This window comes from Coregonus lavaretus (genome assembly GCF_964263955.1).
Source record: "Coregonus lavaretus genome assembly, chromosome: 12".
Lineage (NCBI taxonomy): Eukaryota > Metazoa > Chordata > Actinopteri > Salmoniformes > Salmonidae > Coregonus > Coregonus lavaretus.
The window spans coordinates 37,510,523-37,529,279 of record NC_139999.1 but is presented as its reverse complement, the minus strand read 5'-3'; the positions used below and the strand labels follow the sequence as shown (position 1 = coordinate 37,529,279).

Sequence of the window (18,757 nt, the reverse complement as noted above, 5' to 3'; positions counted from 1 at the left end):
TTTCATCCCACTACTTTATCTGTATTTGTTTTATGTACACAACATACACCCACATGGCCATCATATATTTTTGATGTCTGAAGTGTAGCTGCATTGCACACTAAATACGTAGATAGCGTCATTACAAACAATGTGATTTGGTTTGTGGTGGTACAGTACTGTTACAATTACACTGTGGGTAGGGACTTAAAATGTACAGTAATATGTATATAATGCCCTTTGATACTGACATCAATAATAGCACTGTATTTACAATCACATATTTATGATATTATCAACATGACTATCCCCCTGAATTTACTTTTCTGTTTCAATTGTTACCTGTGAAGTGTTTGCCAATAGTCTCCTGTTCAGGCAATGTCATGTACTTTGTTGAGGGAGTTGGCTTGAGCGTTGACCCCTTTGCCTCATTAGCCTTGTGATAAGTGTTTGAAACAATGACTCTCCTCTGTTTTTTCCAATAAATTTAGAGTATCTTTCCACTTTTGTATTGAAAATGTGTATTTGTAACATAACTGTTTCCAGGCGTCCCTTGTATTTTAAAGAAGTGACAATAAAGCTGTTGATTCTGGTTCTAACATTCCAAATCGAGTGCCTATATACTGTATGTTCCTCTTTTGCTGTAACAATATAGAACAAAAATAAGCTACACATTTTAATGCAAGTATGTTTTTTATTCAACAGAAAGGCATAGCCAGGAAAAAAGGTAACAATATGTGTTTTTCAGAAGTGCTAAACTGAGAGATATTCAGAAAACATACATATCATACAGCTGCATTGTATTTACTTTAGATTCTCCATTCCACTCCCTCCTAGATCTTTCTTGATTATCATACAAATATTTAATAACAAGCAATACCTACAGTAAATGGATGCTTTTATATCACTGAACTGTTTTGCTGGAAATACAATATGACAATGACCTGATTACCATTAGAACAGTGTTCAAAATCATAACTGCAGCTGCAAGGCCTTGTGCCAAAGTTGAACAAACCATGTAAGTAATGTTCATACCTTTGGTCATATCTGTTATTGATCTTTGCTCCAGGCAAGATATAATATTAAAACATTCCACTGAATATGACAGTCTGAAAATATGTTTTATTTTCGTCTACACAGACATTTCTGGCCTTTTACTCGGTATAGATGAGCGAAATCTCAAACCCACCTCAACACTAGACGGCACTGCTGAGCTCATACCTCCAGTTTCTTCTTCATGGCCAGTTTGTAGAGGATCTGGTAGCCGTCGTCCCAGGCGTAGATCAGCTGCTCCAGCGGGTTGTACTTGAGGCTGGAGTGAGAGCCGTAGCGCTTGGGAAAGTACACTAGCGGTGCGTCGTCATTGGTTACCATATCACTGACGTCAAAGACGCACTGGACGCGTGAGCGGCTGGGCAGTGCGGTGTTGTAGACCACGTACACCGTGCCGCAGATGATGAAGGCAGCCTCTGCATTCTCCCGCGGGCACGGCGTGTCCCACATCTGCTCGATGTCCAACGTGTTGGCATCCATCTTGGCCAGAGAGATGTGCCTCTCAGTCTCCTTGGTGGCGTAGATGGCCCAGAGGCCCTCCTCATCTGCGGCCAGGTCAATGACCGTCTCCGGAGTCAGGCTGTACACGGGGACGTGGTCCTGGACGGGGAACACAGCGCTGTCCGCCACCGAGCCGTTCCGCAGGTTGTACTTCATCAGCCGAAGCTCCTTGCCTTCCTTCACATAGTAGGCGTGGTTGTTGTAGACAGTGTGGCCACTGCCTCGCCAAGGGGACGGCAGCTTCACAGTCTTGGCCATGGAGGTGCCCTGGGAGATGGTGAAGTCCCGGACGGAGCCAAACTCATAGATGGTGTCCTCGTCTGTGCCGTTGAAGACGTAGACTTTGCCCGAGCTGCTGCCCACGTCTTTGGTCCACATGCCCTTTGGGCCTCCGACTCGCTTCAAAATCTTCATGGCTTTGATGCTAGAGATCATGTCCCTGCAGTCTGGGAGAGGAGATGATAGATTCATGTTTGGGCTAAAACCATGTTTTTTACATGGTAGTCAACATTACACAGCAGGTTCAGTGTAATTACAATGTACATATTGTTACTCTCCTTACAACTGTGAAACCTGTAATACCAATGTCATAAAACATACTACACCATACCATATTGATAAAGCTCAACCAAAAGTGATACTGAGGGACTAGGGAACGTTTAAAGGATAGATCCATTTTTATAGTTTATTTTTTGTGACGTTTTAGCTTTTACATGATCTGAAGTGTATTTCAGATGTTCAGATTTTAGTCAGAAGAACATGCACCCCAAGTAGGCAACAGCGCTCAGCTGTCTGTGGCAACATGTATAAGGATCACAGGCAATTAAACTTGATGAGTCACTGGCTATTCATCGGGCTGGAGTGCAACTAAGAGCATATTACAATTAAAGTGGTGCATAATTTAGAGTATGATATTTTAATAAGCATTGCATTTTCAGTTAGTCCTTCATCTACGTACTTCATCAGCATAATCTCACATCTTCTTAAACCTCAACAACCAACTGTAAGCAAACTGTTTCCTGAATTTACTGCATTCAGATTGCTTTCGCTATGCAATTAACCCTAACCATACTGTGTTAGAGCAGAACAAAAAGTGTTAAGCACAACATTGAATGAAATCCACTTAAACTCTTTAATAATGGCCTCTGAGAGAAGAATAATGCTATGAGGGGAGATAGATTGTCTAACCTACTTACATAACCGTACAATGACTGAGACACCTGGCCCTGTATACACATTTTCTTAACATCTCATGCCTGTGGCCCTCTCTCCGCCCATCATGTAGAAGACCTGTTAAGGAACCAAGGCCTCATATTACCCCTACGGCTGAGTTTACTTCATGGATTTGTCCTCTCCGTTGGCCTATGCTATGATCATCTTAGTAAGTAATCATGTGTGTCTGTCCTCCCAATATGTCATCATGTCTACAGTACATGTCACAGAAGGGCTATGTAACCACTGTTCAGTTTTTTCCTCTTCTCAGTAGGCTTTTACTATGGTCCTCTCAGGAAGTAACCACCACGTGTGCTACTTGTGCCTTTATCCCCCCCAGTATGTCACCACGTCTGCCAACATGTCTGCCACGTCTCACCTGTGGCCTTGGCATACTTGGCCTTGTTCTTCTCCTTCACCACAGTCACCTGCTGCTCCACCAGCTTGTCGTCCACGTCCACGCAGGGCTGCGCCCCGTTCTGTGTCTCCAGGTAGTCCATCTCACGCTCCACGCGGTCCACACGCGTCCCCACGCTGTCTAGGTCCGTCCTCAGCGTCTCCTTGTCCTTGTCAAGGGTCTCAATCTGGGCAACCATCTGCTGCTTGAACTCCCGCAGCTCTGTGGCATAGCGGTTCGTCTGCTCGTGCCATACCGAGATACGGTCCTGGTGGGAGAGGTGAGAGGTGAGAAGAAGACAGTTAGAGCAGGTAGTGTAGAAGTAGTCCTGGAGGCATATGGGTTCTGTCTCTATTTCACATGATGAATTAAAACCCTGTTCTCTGGGGCCACTGCCACAGTCATCACCAGTGTGGCTTCAGGCTACACAGGGATGTCTCCTCTCTCCCTTACTGTTCCTTCTAAGCCTGGAACCTTTGGCCATCGCATTAAAGGAAGACAGACACATTAAGTGCAGGTTTAGGATCAGCTTTTCTGAGTGACTTGACTAGATTTGACTCAGTGTGCACTCCAGTAATTGCAAGGGATGTATCAGCAGTCAGGGGGTAATCTCAGCTAGGAGGGATTGAGACTGCAGAAAGGTCAGGATTAGAGTTGTATTCAAGAGCCACTGGTGAGGCTAGGAACTAGGAAAAGACAGCTACCAACGCCACAGAGAGGGACGACCGGTGGATATAACACACTATGTGACAGGTTTGAAGTAGACTGAATTATCACCTGATAAATTATTTCAAGCAGACAGATGCAGGACTGATTAAGGAGTCTCACTAAGGGAGATCCAACGCCAATTTTGTTTGTTTTGTTTATTGTGTATATATACAGTTGAAGTTGGAAGTTTACATACACTTAGGTTGGAGTCATTCAAACTTGTTTTTCAACCACTCCACAAATTTCTTGTTAACAAACTATAGTTTTGGCAAGTCGGTTAGGACATCGACTTTGTGCATGACATAAGTAATTTTTCCAACAATTGTTTACAGACAGATTATTTCACTTATAATTCACTGTATCACAATTCCAGTGGGTCAGAAGTTTACATACACTAAGTTGACTGTGCCTTTAAACAGCTTGGAAAATTCCAGAAAATGATGTCATGGCTTTAGAAGCTTCTGATAGGCTAATTGACATAATTTGAGTCAATTGGAGGTGTACCTGTGGATGTATTTCAAGGCCTACCTTCAAACTCAGTGCCTCTTTGCTTGACATCATGGGAAAATCTAAAGAAATCAGCCAAGACCTCAGAAAAAAATGGTAGACCTCCACAAGTCTGGTTCATCCTTGGGAGCAATTTCCAAATGCCTGTACAAACAATAGTACGCAAGTATGAACACCATGGGACCACGCAGCCGTCATACCGCTCAGGAAGGAGACGCGTTCTGTCTCCTAGAGATGAACATACTTTGGTGCGAAAAGTGCAAATCAATCGCAGAACAACAGCAAAGGACCTTGTGAAGACGCTGGAGGAAACAGGTACAAAAGTATCTATATCCACAGTAAAACGAGTCCTATATCGACATAACCTGAAAGGCCGCTCAGCAAGGAATAAGCCACTGCTCCAAAACCATCATAAAAAAGCCAGACTATGGTTTCCAACTGCACATGGGGACAAAGATCGTACTTTTTGGAGAAATCTCCTCTGGTCTGATGAAACAAAAATAGAACTGTTTGGCCATAATGACCATTGTTATGTTTGGAGGAAAAGGGGGTAGCTTGCAAGCCGAAGAACACCATCCCAACCGTGAAGCACGGGGGTGGCAGCATCATGCTGTGGGGGTGCTTTGCTGCAGGAGGGACTGGTGCACTTCACAAAATAGATGGCATCATGAGGAAGGAAAATTATGTGTATATATTGAAGCAAAATCTCAAGACATCAGTCAGGAAGTTAGAGCTTGGTCGCAAATGGGTCTTCCAAATGGACAATGACCCCAAGCATACTTCCAAAGTTGTGGCAAAATGGCTTAAGGACAACAAAGTCAAGGTATTGGAGTGGCCATCACAAAGCCCTGACCTCAATCCTATAGAAAATGTGTGGGCAGAACTGAAAAAGCGTGTGCGAGCAAGGAGGCCTACAAACCTGACTCAGTTACACCAGCTCTGTCAGGAGGAATGGGCCAAGATTCACCCAACTTATTGTGGGAAGCTTGTGGAAGGCTACCCGAAACGTTTGACATAAGTTAAACAATTTAAAGGCAATGCTACCAAATACTAATTGAGTGTATGTAAACTTCTGACCCACTGAGAATGTGATGAAAGAAATAAAAGCTGAAATAAATCATTCTCTCTACTATTATTCTGACATTTCACATTCTTAAAAGAAAATGGTGATCTAACTGACCTAAGACAGGGAATTTTTACTAGGATTAAATGTCAGGAATTGTGAAAAACTGAGTTAAAATGTATTTGGCTAAGGTGTATGTAAACTTCCGACTTCAACTGTAATATTTGCTATTTATTAAATGTTGTGTTTTAAATTGTGTATAATTTTCTTTCTGTATTGTTCACAGGGCACATTTGCAAATGAGACCTAGGTCTCAATGTGGTTTTCCCTGATTAATGACGTTTCTAGACACTCGCCTACACTCTTAGAAAAAAAAGGTTCCAAAAGGGTTCTTCGGCTGTCCCTATAGGAGAACCCTTTTTGGTTCCAGGTAGAACCCTTTTTGGTTTCAGGTAGAACCCTTTTGGGTTCCAAGTAGAACCCTCTGTGCAAAGGGTTATTTATGTAACCCAAAAGGGTTCCACCTGGAACCAAAAGGGTTCTACATGGAACCAAAAATGGTTCTTCAAAGGGTTATCCTGTGGGGACAGCCGAAGAAAATTTTTAGGTTCTAGATAGCGCCTTTTTTTCTAAGAGTGTATATTTCACAACCCAGCCTTCCTTCCTGCTACTATGTTCCAATGATTTAGGGAATGGGAAGAAAGAGGGCTTTGTAGAGTCTCTCAACTTTTCAAAGGTTCAATTCTTCGATAATTTCAAGAAATCCAGGAGGAATTCATTATATCCCAAACAAATTGTTATAGGTACCTTCAAGTAAGACATTCATTGTGTAAAAAAAGTATTGTTACAAAAAATTACTGAGCCGGTTACTCCTATTGACGAGATGATTGAATTACTTTATCAAGGGGAAAACATTGGGACCATTTCAAACTTTTATCACAATATCCTTAACATGCAAAGAGTATCTTTAGATCATCTAAGGAACTCATGGCAGGGGGAATTACAGGTGCAGATATCAGAGGAGAGTAGGGGCAATATATGGAAAACACTATATAAAGCAACTACATGTAACCGAACAAGGGAGTTTCAATTCAAAGTACTACATCGTTTTTTTATGATCCCTGATAAACGTAATAAATTGAACAAAGGAATATCTGCTACGTGTTGGAGACAGTGTGGACAAATAGGTACTTCATCACATATATTTTGGAAAATCCAGTCTTTTTGGTCTGAAATTCTCCACGTTATACAGGACATCATAGAGATTATTATTCAACCAGACCCATGTCATCTCCTACTAGGTTGTCCCGACTTCCTCCGAAGCTGCCTCCTCTCCTTGTTCGGGCAGGCTTTGGCGTTCATAGTCACCGGCCTTCTAGCCACTGCCGCTCCTCTTCTCATCATTCCATTTATTTTGTCTTGTTTTTTACACACACCTGGTTCATATCCCCTCATCAGTCCCTGTATAAGTACAGTGAGGGAAAAAAGTATTTGATCCCCTGCTGATTTTGTACGTTTGCCCACTGACAAATAAATGATCAGTCTATAATTTTAATGGTAGGTTTATTTGAACAGTGAGAGACGGAATAACAACAAAAAAATCGAGAAAAACGCATGTCAAAAATGTTATAAATTGATTTGCATTTAATGAGGGAAATAAGTATTTGAACCCCTCTCCATCAGAAAGATTTCTGGCTCCCAGGTGTCTTTTATACAGGTAACGAGCTGAGATTAGGAGCACACTCTTAAAGGGAGTGCTCCTAATCTCATTTTGTTACCTGTATAAAAGACACCTGTCCACAGAAGCAATCAATCAATCAGATTCCAAACTCTCCACCATGGCCAAGACCAAAGACCTCTCCAAGGATGTCAAGGACAAGATTGTAGACCTACACAAGGCTGGAATGGGCTACAAGACCATCGCCAAGCAGCTTGGTGAGAAGGTGACAAGAGTTGGTGCGATTATTCGCAAAAGGAAGAAACACAAAAGAACTGTCAATCTCCCTCGGCCTGGGGCTCCATGCAAGATCTCACCTCGTGGAGTTACAATGATCATGAGAACAGTGAGGAATCAGCCCATAACTACACGGGAGGATCTTGTAAATGATCTCAAGGCAGCTGGGACCATAGTCACCAAGAAAACAATTGGTAACACACTACGCCGTGAAGGACTGAAATCCTGCAGCGCCCGCAAGGTCCCCCTGCTCAAGAAAGCACATATACAGGGTCGTCTGAAGTTTGCCAATGAATCTGAATCTGAATCTCAATCTGAATGATTCAGAGGAGAACTGGGTGAAAGTGTTGTGGTCAGATGAGACCAAAATCGAGCTCTTTGGCATCAACTCAACTCGCCGTGTTTGGAGGAGGAGGAATACTGCCTATGACCCCAAGAACACCATCCCCACCATCAAACATGGAGGTGGAAACATTATGCTTTGGGGGTGTTTTTCTGCTAAGGGGACAGGACAACTTCACCGCATCAAAGGGACGATGGACGGGGCCATGTACCGTCAAATCTTGGCTGGGAACCTCCTTCCCTCAGCCAGGGCATTGAAAATGGGTCATGGATGGGTATTCCAGCATGACAATGACCCAAAACACACGGCCAAGGCAACAAAGGAGTGGCTCAAGAAGAAGCACATTAAGGTCCTGGAGTGGCCTAGCCAGTCTCCAGACCTTAATCCCATAGAAAATCTTTGGAGGGAGCTGAAGGTTCGAGTTGCCAAACGTCAGCCTCAAAACCTTAATGACTTGGAGAAGATCTGCAAAGAGGAGTGGAACAAAATCCCTCCTGAGATGTGTGCAAACCTGGTGGCCAACTACAAGAAACGTCTGACCTCTGTGATTGCCAACAAGGGTTTTGCCACCAAGTACTAAGTCATGTTTTGCAGAGGAGTCAAATACTTATTTCCCTCATTAAAATGCAAATCAATTTATAACATATTTGACATGCGTTTTTCTGGATTTTGTTGTTGTTATTCTGTCTCTCACTGTTCAAAAAAACCTCCATTAAAATTATAGACTGATCATGTTTTTGTCAGTGGGCAAACGTACAAAATCAGCAGGGGATCAAATACTTTTTCCCTCACTGTATTCCCTCTGACCCCCATGTCTTTGTGTGTGATTGTTTCCATGTGGAGGTGTCGATAGCTCGGTGGAGCATTATGTACTTTATCGCCGGGATATTCACCCGTGGGTTTTGTTTTCCCTAGTGTGCCGTTAAGTCGCACTGTTGTTGTTTTACGCATTGCTGCGAAACGCTGTATTGGCCTAATAAACCATTATTCTGTGATTTACACCTCCCGCGCCTGACTACGTCCAAATCACCCGCTACAGAATCACACACCCAACAGCATGGAGTCAGCAGGAGCGGGGAATATGCCTGGAGTCGTAGAGCGGATCCGGGAGCATTCCAACATGTTAGCCAGCTTGGGCAAAGCGATGGATCAGGTTCTCCAGACTATCCAGCGCCTGGAGAGGAGAGGACCCGACCATGCGGAACCAGCTGAGTGACCGGATCCAGCCACCCACACACCAGCACCCAGAGGTATTCTCGACCGAGGGAATACGACGGGACAGCAGCCCGCTGCCAGGGTTTCCTCCTGCAACTGGACCTCTATTTCACCACCACCAGCCCTGCTCCATCGGATCGGGAGAAGGTGTCCGCCCTCGTCTCCTGCCTCTCGGGGAAAGCTCTGGAGTGAAGGAGGAGACTTGTTGGACAACTACAGAGAGTTCGCTCGCCTCTTCCGGGCAGTCTTCAATCTTCCCCCCGAAGGTAGAGAGGCGGGCGAGCGTCTGGTCCATCTGAGGCAGGGGACGAGGACCGCGCAAGACTTTGCCCTGGAGTTTAGAACTCTAGCCGCTGGGTCCGGGTGGAACGAGTGGGCCCTAATCGACCACTTCCGATGCAGACTGCGTGAGGACGTCCGAAGGGAACTAGCCTGACGGGATACCACGTTGACCTTCAACAAACTGGTTGACATGGCCATCCAGTTGGACAACCTGCTGGCTTCGAGAAGACGTCCTGGAAGGGGTCTGCCCGTTTCACCCCCCTTCAACCCGGATCACGTTCCGATGGAGCTGGGAGAAGCAGCGTTCCGGGAGAATGGAGGACGACAGATCCAGTGTCACTCTTGTGGCAAGAGAGGACATTCTGCTGCACGATGTCGTCAGTGTTCTTCTGGTTCTGGAGGCGGCAGGCAGGGCACTCTCACGTCACCCCAGGTAGCATAAACCCACCCTCGTTCAAAGCCCTCTGCTGCGCATTTCACCATCCACATCAACTTCCTTGATTACACGGTAGTTCCCCAGTGTAAGGTGTTGGTAGATTCAGGCGCAGCTGGGAACTTTATTTACATTTACGTCATTTAGCAGACGCTCTTATCCAGAGCGACTTACAGTTAGTGAGTGCATATATATATATATTTTTTTTCATACTGGCCCCCCGTGGGAATCGAACCCACAACCCTGGTGGGATGTGCGCCGCCCCATGGGTCTCCCGGTCAAGGCCAGCTACGACAGAGCCTGGATTCGAACCAGGATCTCTAGTGGCACAGCTAGCACTGCGACGCAGTGCCTTAGACCACTGCGCCACTCGGGAGTTTATGGACAGGTCTTTAGCTCATAGTCTACATATTACATTGGTTCCCCTGTCCATTCCATTGCCCATCAAAGCACTTGACAGTCGACTATTAGGGTCAGGTTTTGTTAGGGACGTTACAGCACCAGTCACTATGATTACGTAGGAGACTCATAGTGAGCAAATCACCTTTCATATTATTGAGTCCCCTGATTTCCCTGTTGTGTTGGGCCTTCCCTGGCTTCACTACACGATCCCACCTTTTCATGGCTGCAGAGGTTTCTCACAGGGTGGTCGCGAGAGTGTCAGGGTAGGTGTCTAGCTGTTTCCGTTGGTGCAACCACGGTGGAAAGTCCAGACACTACCTCCACCGTGCGCATTCCCCCCGAATACCTCGATTTGGCGCACGCATTTTCCAAAACGCAGGCGACCAAATTACCACCCCATTGGGCGGGGGATTGCGTGATAAACCTCAGGTTAGACGCTGTACCTCCCAGGAGTCATGTATATCCCCTGTCGCAGGCTGAAATGGAGGCTATGGAGACATACGTCTCCGAGTCCCTGAGTCAAGGGTTCATACGTCCCTCCACTTCACCCGCCTCCTCAAGTTTCGGGACATGCTTGGTCGCGGTGTGGTGGTCTACATCGATGACATCCTGGTGTATTCCGCTACGCGCACCGAGCATGTGTCCCTGGTTCGCAGAGTGCTTGGCCGACTGTTGGAGCATGACCTGTATGCCAAGGCTGAAAAATGTGTGTTCTTCCAACAATCCATCTCCTTCCTCAGATACCACATCACCACCTCAGGTGTGGAAATGGAGGGAGACCGCATTTCAGCCATGCGTAATTGGCCGACTCCAACCACGGTAAAGGAGCTGCAGTGCTTCATTGGCTTTACCAATTACTATCAGAGGTTTATCCGGGCCTTTGGCAAGGTCACAGCCCCCATCACCTCTCTGTTGAAGGGTGGGCCATCCTGGCTCCGCTGGTCTGCTGAGGCTGACAGGGCTTTCAGTAACCTGAGGGCTCTGTTCACCTCAGGCACGGTACTGGCTCATCCAGATCCATCATTACCATTCGTAGTGGAGGTGGACACGTCCGAGGTAGGGGTAGGCGCTGTCCTATCCTTCTCTAAAGCCTGCCACCTCCTTCCTCTGCCCGGTCTCCCCACGGCCCTGCAAACTGCTGAAGCCCTGTTTACTCACGTCTGACGGCACTACGGGGTGCCAGAGGACATAGTGTCTGACCGGGGTCCCCAGTTTACATCCAGGGTCTGGAAGGCGTTCATGGAACTTCTGGGGATCTCGATCAGCCTGAGCTCTGGGTTTCACCCCGAATCTAATGGACAGGTGGAACGGGTGAATCAGGATGTGGGTAGGTTCCTGCGGTAGGGGAGTGGTCGGTGTTCTTGCCATGGGCCGAATATGCCCAGAACTCTCTCCGCCACTCCTCCACTAACCTGTCACCATTTCAATGTGTTTTAGGGTATCAGCCGGTCCTGTCACCGTGGCATCAGAGCCAGACCAAAGCTCCTGCAGTGGACGACTGGTTTCGGCACGCGGAGGAGACGTGGAACGCCGCCCACGTTCACCTCCAGCGTGCCGCGCATCGCCAGAAAGCCAACACTGACTGCCACCGCAGTGAGGCCCCGGTCTTCGTACCGGGTGATCGGGTCTGGCTCTCGACCCGGAACCTGCCCCTCCGCCTGCCCTGCCGGAAGCTGAGCCCGTGGTTTGTGGGGCCGTTCAAAGTCCTGAGGAGAGTAAACAAGGTTACGTATAGGTTGCTGCTCCCTCCTGATTACGTATTAACCCCTAGTTTCATGTATCTCTCCTCAGGCCGGTGGTGGCTGGTCTGCTCCAGGAGTCTGAGGTGCGGGAAGTCCCTCCGCCCCCCCGTACTCTGTCCGTTCCATCCTGGATTCGAGGCGTCGGGTGGGGGGCCTTCAGTACCTCGTGGAGTGGGAGGGGTACGGTCCGGAGGAGCGGTGCTAGGTCCCAGTGAAGGATATCCTCGATCCCTCCCTGTTGCGGGATTTTCACCGTCAGATCGCCCTACTCCGTGTCCTCCTGGCCGTTCCCGCGGCCGGTGTCGGCGCGCTGCTGGAGCTGCGCATCAAGGCGGGGGGGGGGGTACTGTCACGACTTCCTCTGAAGCTGCCTCCTCTCCTTGTTCGAGCAGGCTTCGGCGTTCGTCGTCACCGGCCTTCTAGCCACTGCCGCTCCTCTTATCATCATTCCATTTGATTTGTCCTGTGTTTTTCACACACACCTGGTTCATATCCCCTCATCAGTCCCTGTATAAGTATTCCCTCTGTCCCCCATGTCTTTGTGTGTGATTGATTCCATGTGGAGGTGTCGATAGCTCGGTGGAGCATTATATACTTTATCGCCGGGATATTCACCTGTGTGTTTTCTTTTCCTCAGTGCGCCGTTAAGTCGCACTGTAGTTGTTTTACGCATTGCTGCGAACCACTGTTTTGGCCGAATAAACCATTATTCTGTGATTTACACCTCCTGCACCTGACTCCGTCCAAATCACCCGCTACATAGGTATTGTTCCTGTGGATACACTCCACTCCTCTCCACTTAAATTGATAGATTATCTTTTAGCAGCAGCAAGGAAATGTGTAACAAAATGCAACATCCTCAAAAGACGTGGTTAGGTCTATGCAGGGAACTTGCTGACATGGAGAGAATTAAATCAATCTTGCAACAAGTTCCTGACATATCTTATTCTGTAATTTCTGGGGTGTTTGCTTGTTTGTTATTTTTCTGATGTGGCTTTATCCAAATTGTATTCTTATTCAGACTCTTGAAATGTTTGCTCTATACAGCCAAAATGTACCCTTAACATGTGAATCTCATTACGCTCCTTTGTAAAGACTGCAAAGATATGTTGAGTTGTACATGTTCTTTATGTGCTCTTGAATAAAAATGAATGTATAAAAAAAAGGAGTCTCATAAACCTGAATTGGCAGGTATTGGATGCTCTTTCTCAGAATGACTCACTGGCTGGAAGTAACTTGTTTGGGAGGTATTATTTATGCAGAGTCAGAACACATAGAGAGAGAGAAGCCAACTACTTTCCATATGAATAAGAATATGAGAAAGCAAGAGGGAGAATATGATATGGGTACTCATAGCAGTGTGGAGCGGTGGAGCTGTTTTATTGCACAACAACACCTTGAAGTGAGCCAACTGGTCAGTCTTTTGCAGAGAAAAACTTTCCAATAACTCCAGGTATAAGGCTAATACATACTTTTTCAAATATTAATCAGAACACTACAGAAGTTTCCTGCATATAAGATCTTCAAACTTCTATTCCCCTATGCTTCTATTTGAGTGGAAACAAATGTATTAAAAAGCATGACATTTAGACTTTCTGGGTGCAGCAGCAGTAACAGTCAGTCAATATTTTCCCCTCAGAATCCCCACATCTGCATTCCATTGAAGGTTCCCCAGATCCCCAGAGAGTTTCCTTTCAGACTTATTCTGGAGGCCAGGGTCTGACTGGGAGCAGAAGAACAGTCTCTTACCTCGATGGCTAGCAGACGCCGCTCCAGGTAGTCCATCAGGGCTTGATGCTGGGCGTCAGCCAGGCAGGTCAAGGTGACAAGGATGAGAAAAGCCCTCATTTTGTGGGAGGACAGGTCACCCTTTTCCTCGTGTGTGTGTCGACGGGAGGAGAGTGTGCGAGGAGGGGCCAACTTACGGTGTTCCTAACTTGACTGGAATGTTTTAATAAACGCTGAGGGAGGGAGGAGTTTTGAACATCTGGTACTGCTGGAAACACACACAGACTCTCTCGCCATTTACTTTTTTCTCTTTCCCAACATAGTGTTGTCCAGTGATTGCTAAATACCACATTAGTGATGTTTATTTGTCATTTTAGGTTGGGAGGCACTTTGTCTTTTGTTTTTGTTCGTTTTCTATGTTTGGGAGGCACTTTGTCTTTTTGTTTTTGTTCATTTTCAATGTTTTGTAGAGATTGAAATACATTGAAACGTATGCTCATTACTCGTATCACACTAAAATGCAATGTTTAGAAGACAAGTTAAGGCAAAAATAATGTTTGCACAGCTGTCACTCTTGATTAGAATAAAATATTGTCGTTTTTCACTCCTATTAGTATTTTATTTAGGTTAACTGTTTCAAATTAAACTCTTCAGGATTGATGGGACGCAAATGCTGATGCAATGCTGAGAATGGAGGAAAACCTTTCTGTCAAATAGAAGATCCTTTCTCCCCTCATGTTTTTATTGGAACACTAATCTTCTCTTACATAACCAACATTCAACTAGCTCAGGTCAGGCTTAACATTTTGTCATTTTTCCCCCTTTCCTTTAACATATAATTGTTCACAGACTATTGTCAGTCAAAAGGAAAAGTGGTTGTTAAATGAAACCGTCTTTCCAGTTATGGTTTTCACAGCCTATGAGCACATTAAGTTCCCATCAAGTTCACATTAGAGTAAGTTTTATCTTCAAGCATATTATGACTCATCTGATGAGAAGTCTGATTTATTCATGTGCACGGTCATAGGGACTGGCAAGTCCCATTTTCATTTCCTTATGCAAGCATTTTCTCATAATGCAAGTACAACAGTTTAGTGTTTGCTGTTTTCACATCTGACATACGAGAGACTGTATGAATAGTCTAAAGTTGATGTTCAATGTCATGTCTCGGTTCAAGTTAATGATTGAAATTGCAAATTCACTCAGTGGATTTGTTTTGTATTATGTACAAGATTATAATTCCACCAGGCCTACATCAGCCCCTTTAATACAATAACCACATCCTTTCCCTGTCAAATGTTTTTATTGTTTGATCTGCTACTATAAGTCAGTCTTTAGCTGTTTTTGAATATTTTTGTTGATTGGCATTACCCAGATTGTATATGTACTTTTTCTTTTGATATGTTTTTATGTTTCTTCTTGCTGTACTTTTTGCCTGCATGTCTAAAGTGTTTCTATTTGAACTGATATGCAAATATAGTATATTGTAAAAATCATCATTAGAAATAGTTGTAGTAATTTGTGTCAGAATATGCCAGATAAAGAGGTAGAAAATATACCAATGGTGCTAGAGATAACAGAAGAAAATAGGACCTGGCAGTTTGTTTGTGGTTTTTAAGAACGTGACGCAGGATAGTATCTCTAGAAGTATTGAGCTTGCCCGCCAGACTCACAGAGAGAAAGCAGCTGAGAGACACTTCTCTTTGATCACAAAATGGAGACGTATGACACAGACGAGTACTTCTACAGCGATGACAATGTCAGCTACGATCTAACCTACCTTGGGGAGCGCTCCGGCTCTGCTCTTCCCTATTCTCACATCTACCTGCCACTGTTTTATTTCCTCATGTTTTTCACAGGCTTCCTGGGGAACCTCTTTGTGATCACGGTCATGGGCAGCAGGGGGAAGAGGGGCGGCCGTCTGGTGGATACGTTTGTGGTTAACCTGGCACTTGCGGACCTGGTGTTTGTCCTCACCCTCCCTCTGTGGGCCATCTCGTCCAGTCAGGAGGGATACTGGCCTTTTGGCAACCTTCTCTGCAAGCTGAGCAGCTACATCGTCGCCGTCAACCGCTTCTCCAACATCTTCTTCCTGACCTGCATGAGTGTGGACCGCTACCTGGCCGTGGTGAGCCTCATGGACTCCCGCGTCCTCCGCAGCAGCCAGTGTGTGCGTCTCACCTGCGCCGTGGTCTGGCTGCTATCCCTAGCTCTAGGTACCCCCTCCCTGGTGTACCGTAGCATTCATACTCCCAATGGCAAACTCTTCTGTCTGGAGGATGAAGAGTCGTCCTTCTTCCAGGGTCTGAGCCTGACCATGGTCTTCGTGACCTTCGCCCTTCCGGTGCTCATCATCATCCTCTGCTACGGCTCTATCCTGGCCCATCTGCGCCAACACTGTGTTGCTGCTGGCAACCCTCGCGCGGAAGCCCGACGCCGCCACTCTCTCAAGATGGTCTTCACCATCATCGTGGCCTTTGTGGTGTCTTGGCTCCCCTTCAACATCTTCAAGACCATCCTCATTGGTTTCAGGCTGTCTAGGGCCGATCTGAGCATTGAGACCCAGTCTGTCCTGAGTCAGGGCCTCACCGTCTCCAGCTGCTTGGCCTTCCTCAACAGCTGCATTAACCCAGCCATCTACCTGTTCCTGGACCACCACTTCAGAGGGCAGGCGGAGAACCTGTTCCTGAGCTGCATGGGAAAGCTTGGGCTGCACCAAGGCTATGCCTCGTCCACCGACTTCTACAACGGTACCTCAGAGAGCTGTGGCACAACAGCCTCCAGAACTCGTCTCCAGCCGTTCGACCAAAACATCTGATAGCAGGGTTATTTACATTTACATTTTAGTCATTTAGAAGACGCTCTTACCCAGAGCAACTTAGTTAGTGAGTGCATACATTTTCATACTGGCCCCCCGTGGGAAACGAACCCACAACCCTGGCGTTGCAAGCACCATGCTCTACCAACTGAGCTACAGGGGACTACATGTACCTTATACAGCCTCTTTGCGGTCCGAAACGCTAAAGGTTGAGGTGAATCATTTTGTATTATGATTTTACGTGTTATGTAATTCACATGCTCAGTGAAAGCATTCTCTGAAATATATTTGGTGTATATTATAGTTTCTCAAATGAAGTTATATTTTATATATTCATAATTGTAAATTTGATTATCATTGATAGTTTGAATTTAGGTTTTAGGTTTTATTTATTCGCACCAAAGAAAAGAAGTGAAAGACAAAACAGTACAGATAAAAAAACGGGTAAAAACAGTGTGCAGGTGAGGTTGATTTATTTAGCTTTTTGGGGGAATGATCAGATGAAATAGGATGGTCTGTTTATGTCTAAATATTTTTTATATGGATAATTTATGAGTAGCCTGGTTATTTTGATTGTTGACATTCTTAAATGCATAGTAATATTAAATTGCAATTTGTTAACAGTAACGTTAATTTGTTAATGGTTCCTTTCTGCTGTATGAAATTCATTACAACAATATTCAAAATGGTTGTCCATGTTCATGGCATTAGTAAGATTACATTTAATGAATTCTAAAACATTTATAATAAACTGTTTTTTGTAATAAATTGGGTGTTTATATAATTGCCAATTATTGCAGATACTTTCTTCCAAACAATGTCATAGTTTACTAAGTCTTTTTGCAGTTTAACAATGGGCATTTAACTGAAATCATTCCAAATAAGGATAATATCAAGAATTGTAATCGTTACATTTTGGAATGATTAGTTTCACAAAGAGTGTGTACTTTTTACAATAAAGGAACACAATAATGAGAATAAAGTTGAAAGATTTTTTTAGGCATATTGAAATAAAGCATAATAAGTAAGTAATGTATAACATTTGCTCATAAGTAGTTTCAATAATTATAGTATTGAAATTGTTATTTTCTAACATAACTCATAGCTTTTATAGGCATAAAATGTTCACGCTACTTAGTTACATATTGAGAAGTAAAAACACTTCTCAGTTTATTTCTCATGTGACTGTAACTTAATAAAAACAGACTTACCAATCAAAATAGATCCAGAAGCTCAACAATGACTTTCCCTCAAAACCGTAGCAAAATGCTATCTGCAAGTTGGAGTATCAGTTTGTTGGCTGATTACATGACTTGAAAGTTCAAATGTTCATTCATGCCCACATGTTTTTCAATTGCCTTTGCACTATGAATCATCCAGTTACAAAAGGGCTTGAGAAACCTGGGTTAGATGCCAGTCTGTGGGAACCTATGGCACAACTGTACTTCAGCCAACTAGTTCCTTTTTAGACCTTTTAGTGTGAAAAGCCATGACCTGACCTTCTGTTCCACTTATTCAGAAAGATGGTGGCCTGTTGAAATGGACAATGAACCTCACAGTTTAATGCTTGCTAGTAATGTCATTTTTCAAGTCACTGAAATCTAAGGTATTACAAAATATCAAGTCACTGAAAACTAAGTTATTTCAAATACATTAATTGGAACATGCAAGGTAAATCAAAATGCTTTACATTGCCAAAATAACAAGATCTCAAAATGAATCTCATCTCTAATGATTTCGCCTAGCAGATTCCTTATCTTTCGATGAAGATGTCTCTGTTACAAGGAGGTGGCTTTCTTATCAATTGTTTCCTTTAGAAAACCCATCTCACATTATAGTGACAGTCATTTTTTTCTGCAGGAAAGAAACTGAGGGCCTCACCGTTGGGACTTTATATTCACTGTCAATCACGGCACAGTTACCCTTTAATCTCACTGCCAGGCGCTGCTTTAGGTGACAGGGTGAGAGGGTGAGAGGCATCAGTGAGTTTCCGTTTGTGCTCTCTACGCGAGCAGTGATGAGAAAAAACATTGTGTCGTTTTCTCATGGCCTTTTCTGTGACCCGTTGGCACCTGGTGTACACTCAGTTGCTCACTATGAGAACGGTTGTGAAACCTGTTTGAGTTAACTTTACTGGAGGTTGACGTATGACGCGTAATCATCAGGCCAAGGTCAAGTCCTTCAACAGCACCATTGCAAACTGAACATCTGATGATTGATTGATAGATGATGTCCAGATAGACGTGTAGCCTACACTCAATGGCAGTAGTGCAGAGGATGTGTTTACTTAAATTCTATCAAAATAATAAAAAATAGACTTAACCTAGATTAGCTGGTTAGAGCACGGCGCTTGTAACGCCAAGGTAGTGGGTTCGATCCCCGGGACCACCCATACACAAAAATGTATGCACGCATGACTG

General features: G+C 44.7%; 2 protein-coding genes across 3 annotated transcripts; one reads left to right on the top strand and one right to left on the bottom strand.

Moving 5' to 3' along the window:
• Positions 1-657: 657 nt before the first annotated feature.
• LOC311137954 (olfactomedin-like protein 3A) lies at positions 658-17,629 on the bottom strand. 2 transcript variants are annotated; one of them, XM_084172583.1, is made up of 3 exons: positions 17,549-17,629; positions 3,125-3,410; positions 658-1,979 (listed from the first exon to the last, which is right to left on the bottom strand). In XM_084172583.1, exons 2-3 carry the CDS (start codon positions 3,339-3,341, stop codon positions 1,195-1,197), a joined length of 1,002 nt encoding a protein of 333 aa, XP_084028709.1. In that variant the 5' UTR covers positions 3,342-3,410; positions 17,549-17,629; the 3' UTR covers positions 658-1,194. The 2 variants fall into 2 exon arrangements, with proteins under 2 accessions (XP_084028709.1, XP_084028708.1); XM_084172582.1 differs by lacking the exon at positions 17,549-17,629 and adding an exon at positions 13,541-14,332.
• Positions 14,824-16,337, top strand: LOC311138276 (putative G-protein coupled receptor 25; the record flags this gene model as incomplete). Its single annotated transcript, XM_084172959.1, has 1 exon — positions 14,824-16,337. The coding sequence occupies exon 1, from the start codon at positions 15,234-15,236 to the stop codon at positions 16,335-16,337; it is 1,104 nt and encodes a 367-aa protein (XP_084029085.1). The 5' UTR covers positions 14,824-15,233.
• Positions 17,630-18,757: the final 1,128 nt, after the last annotated feature.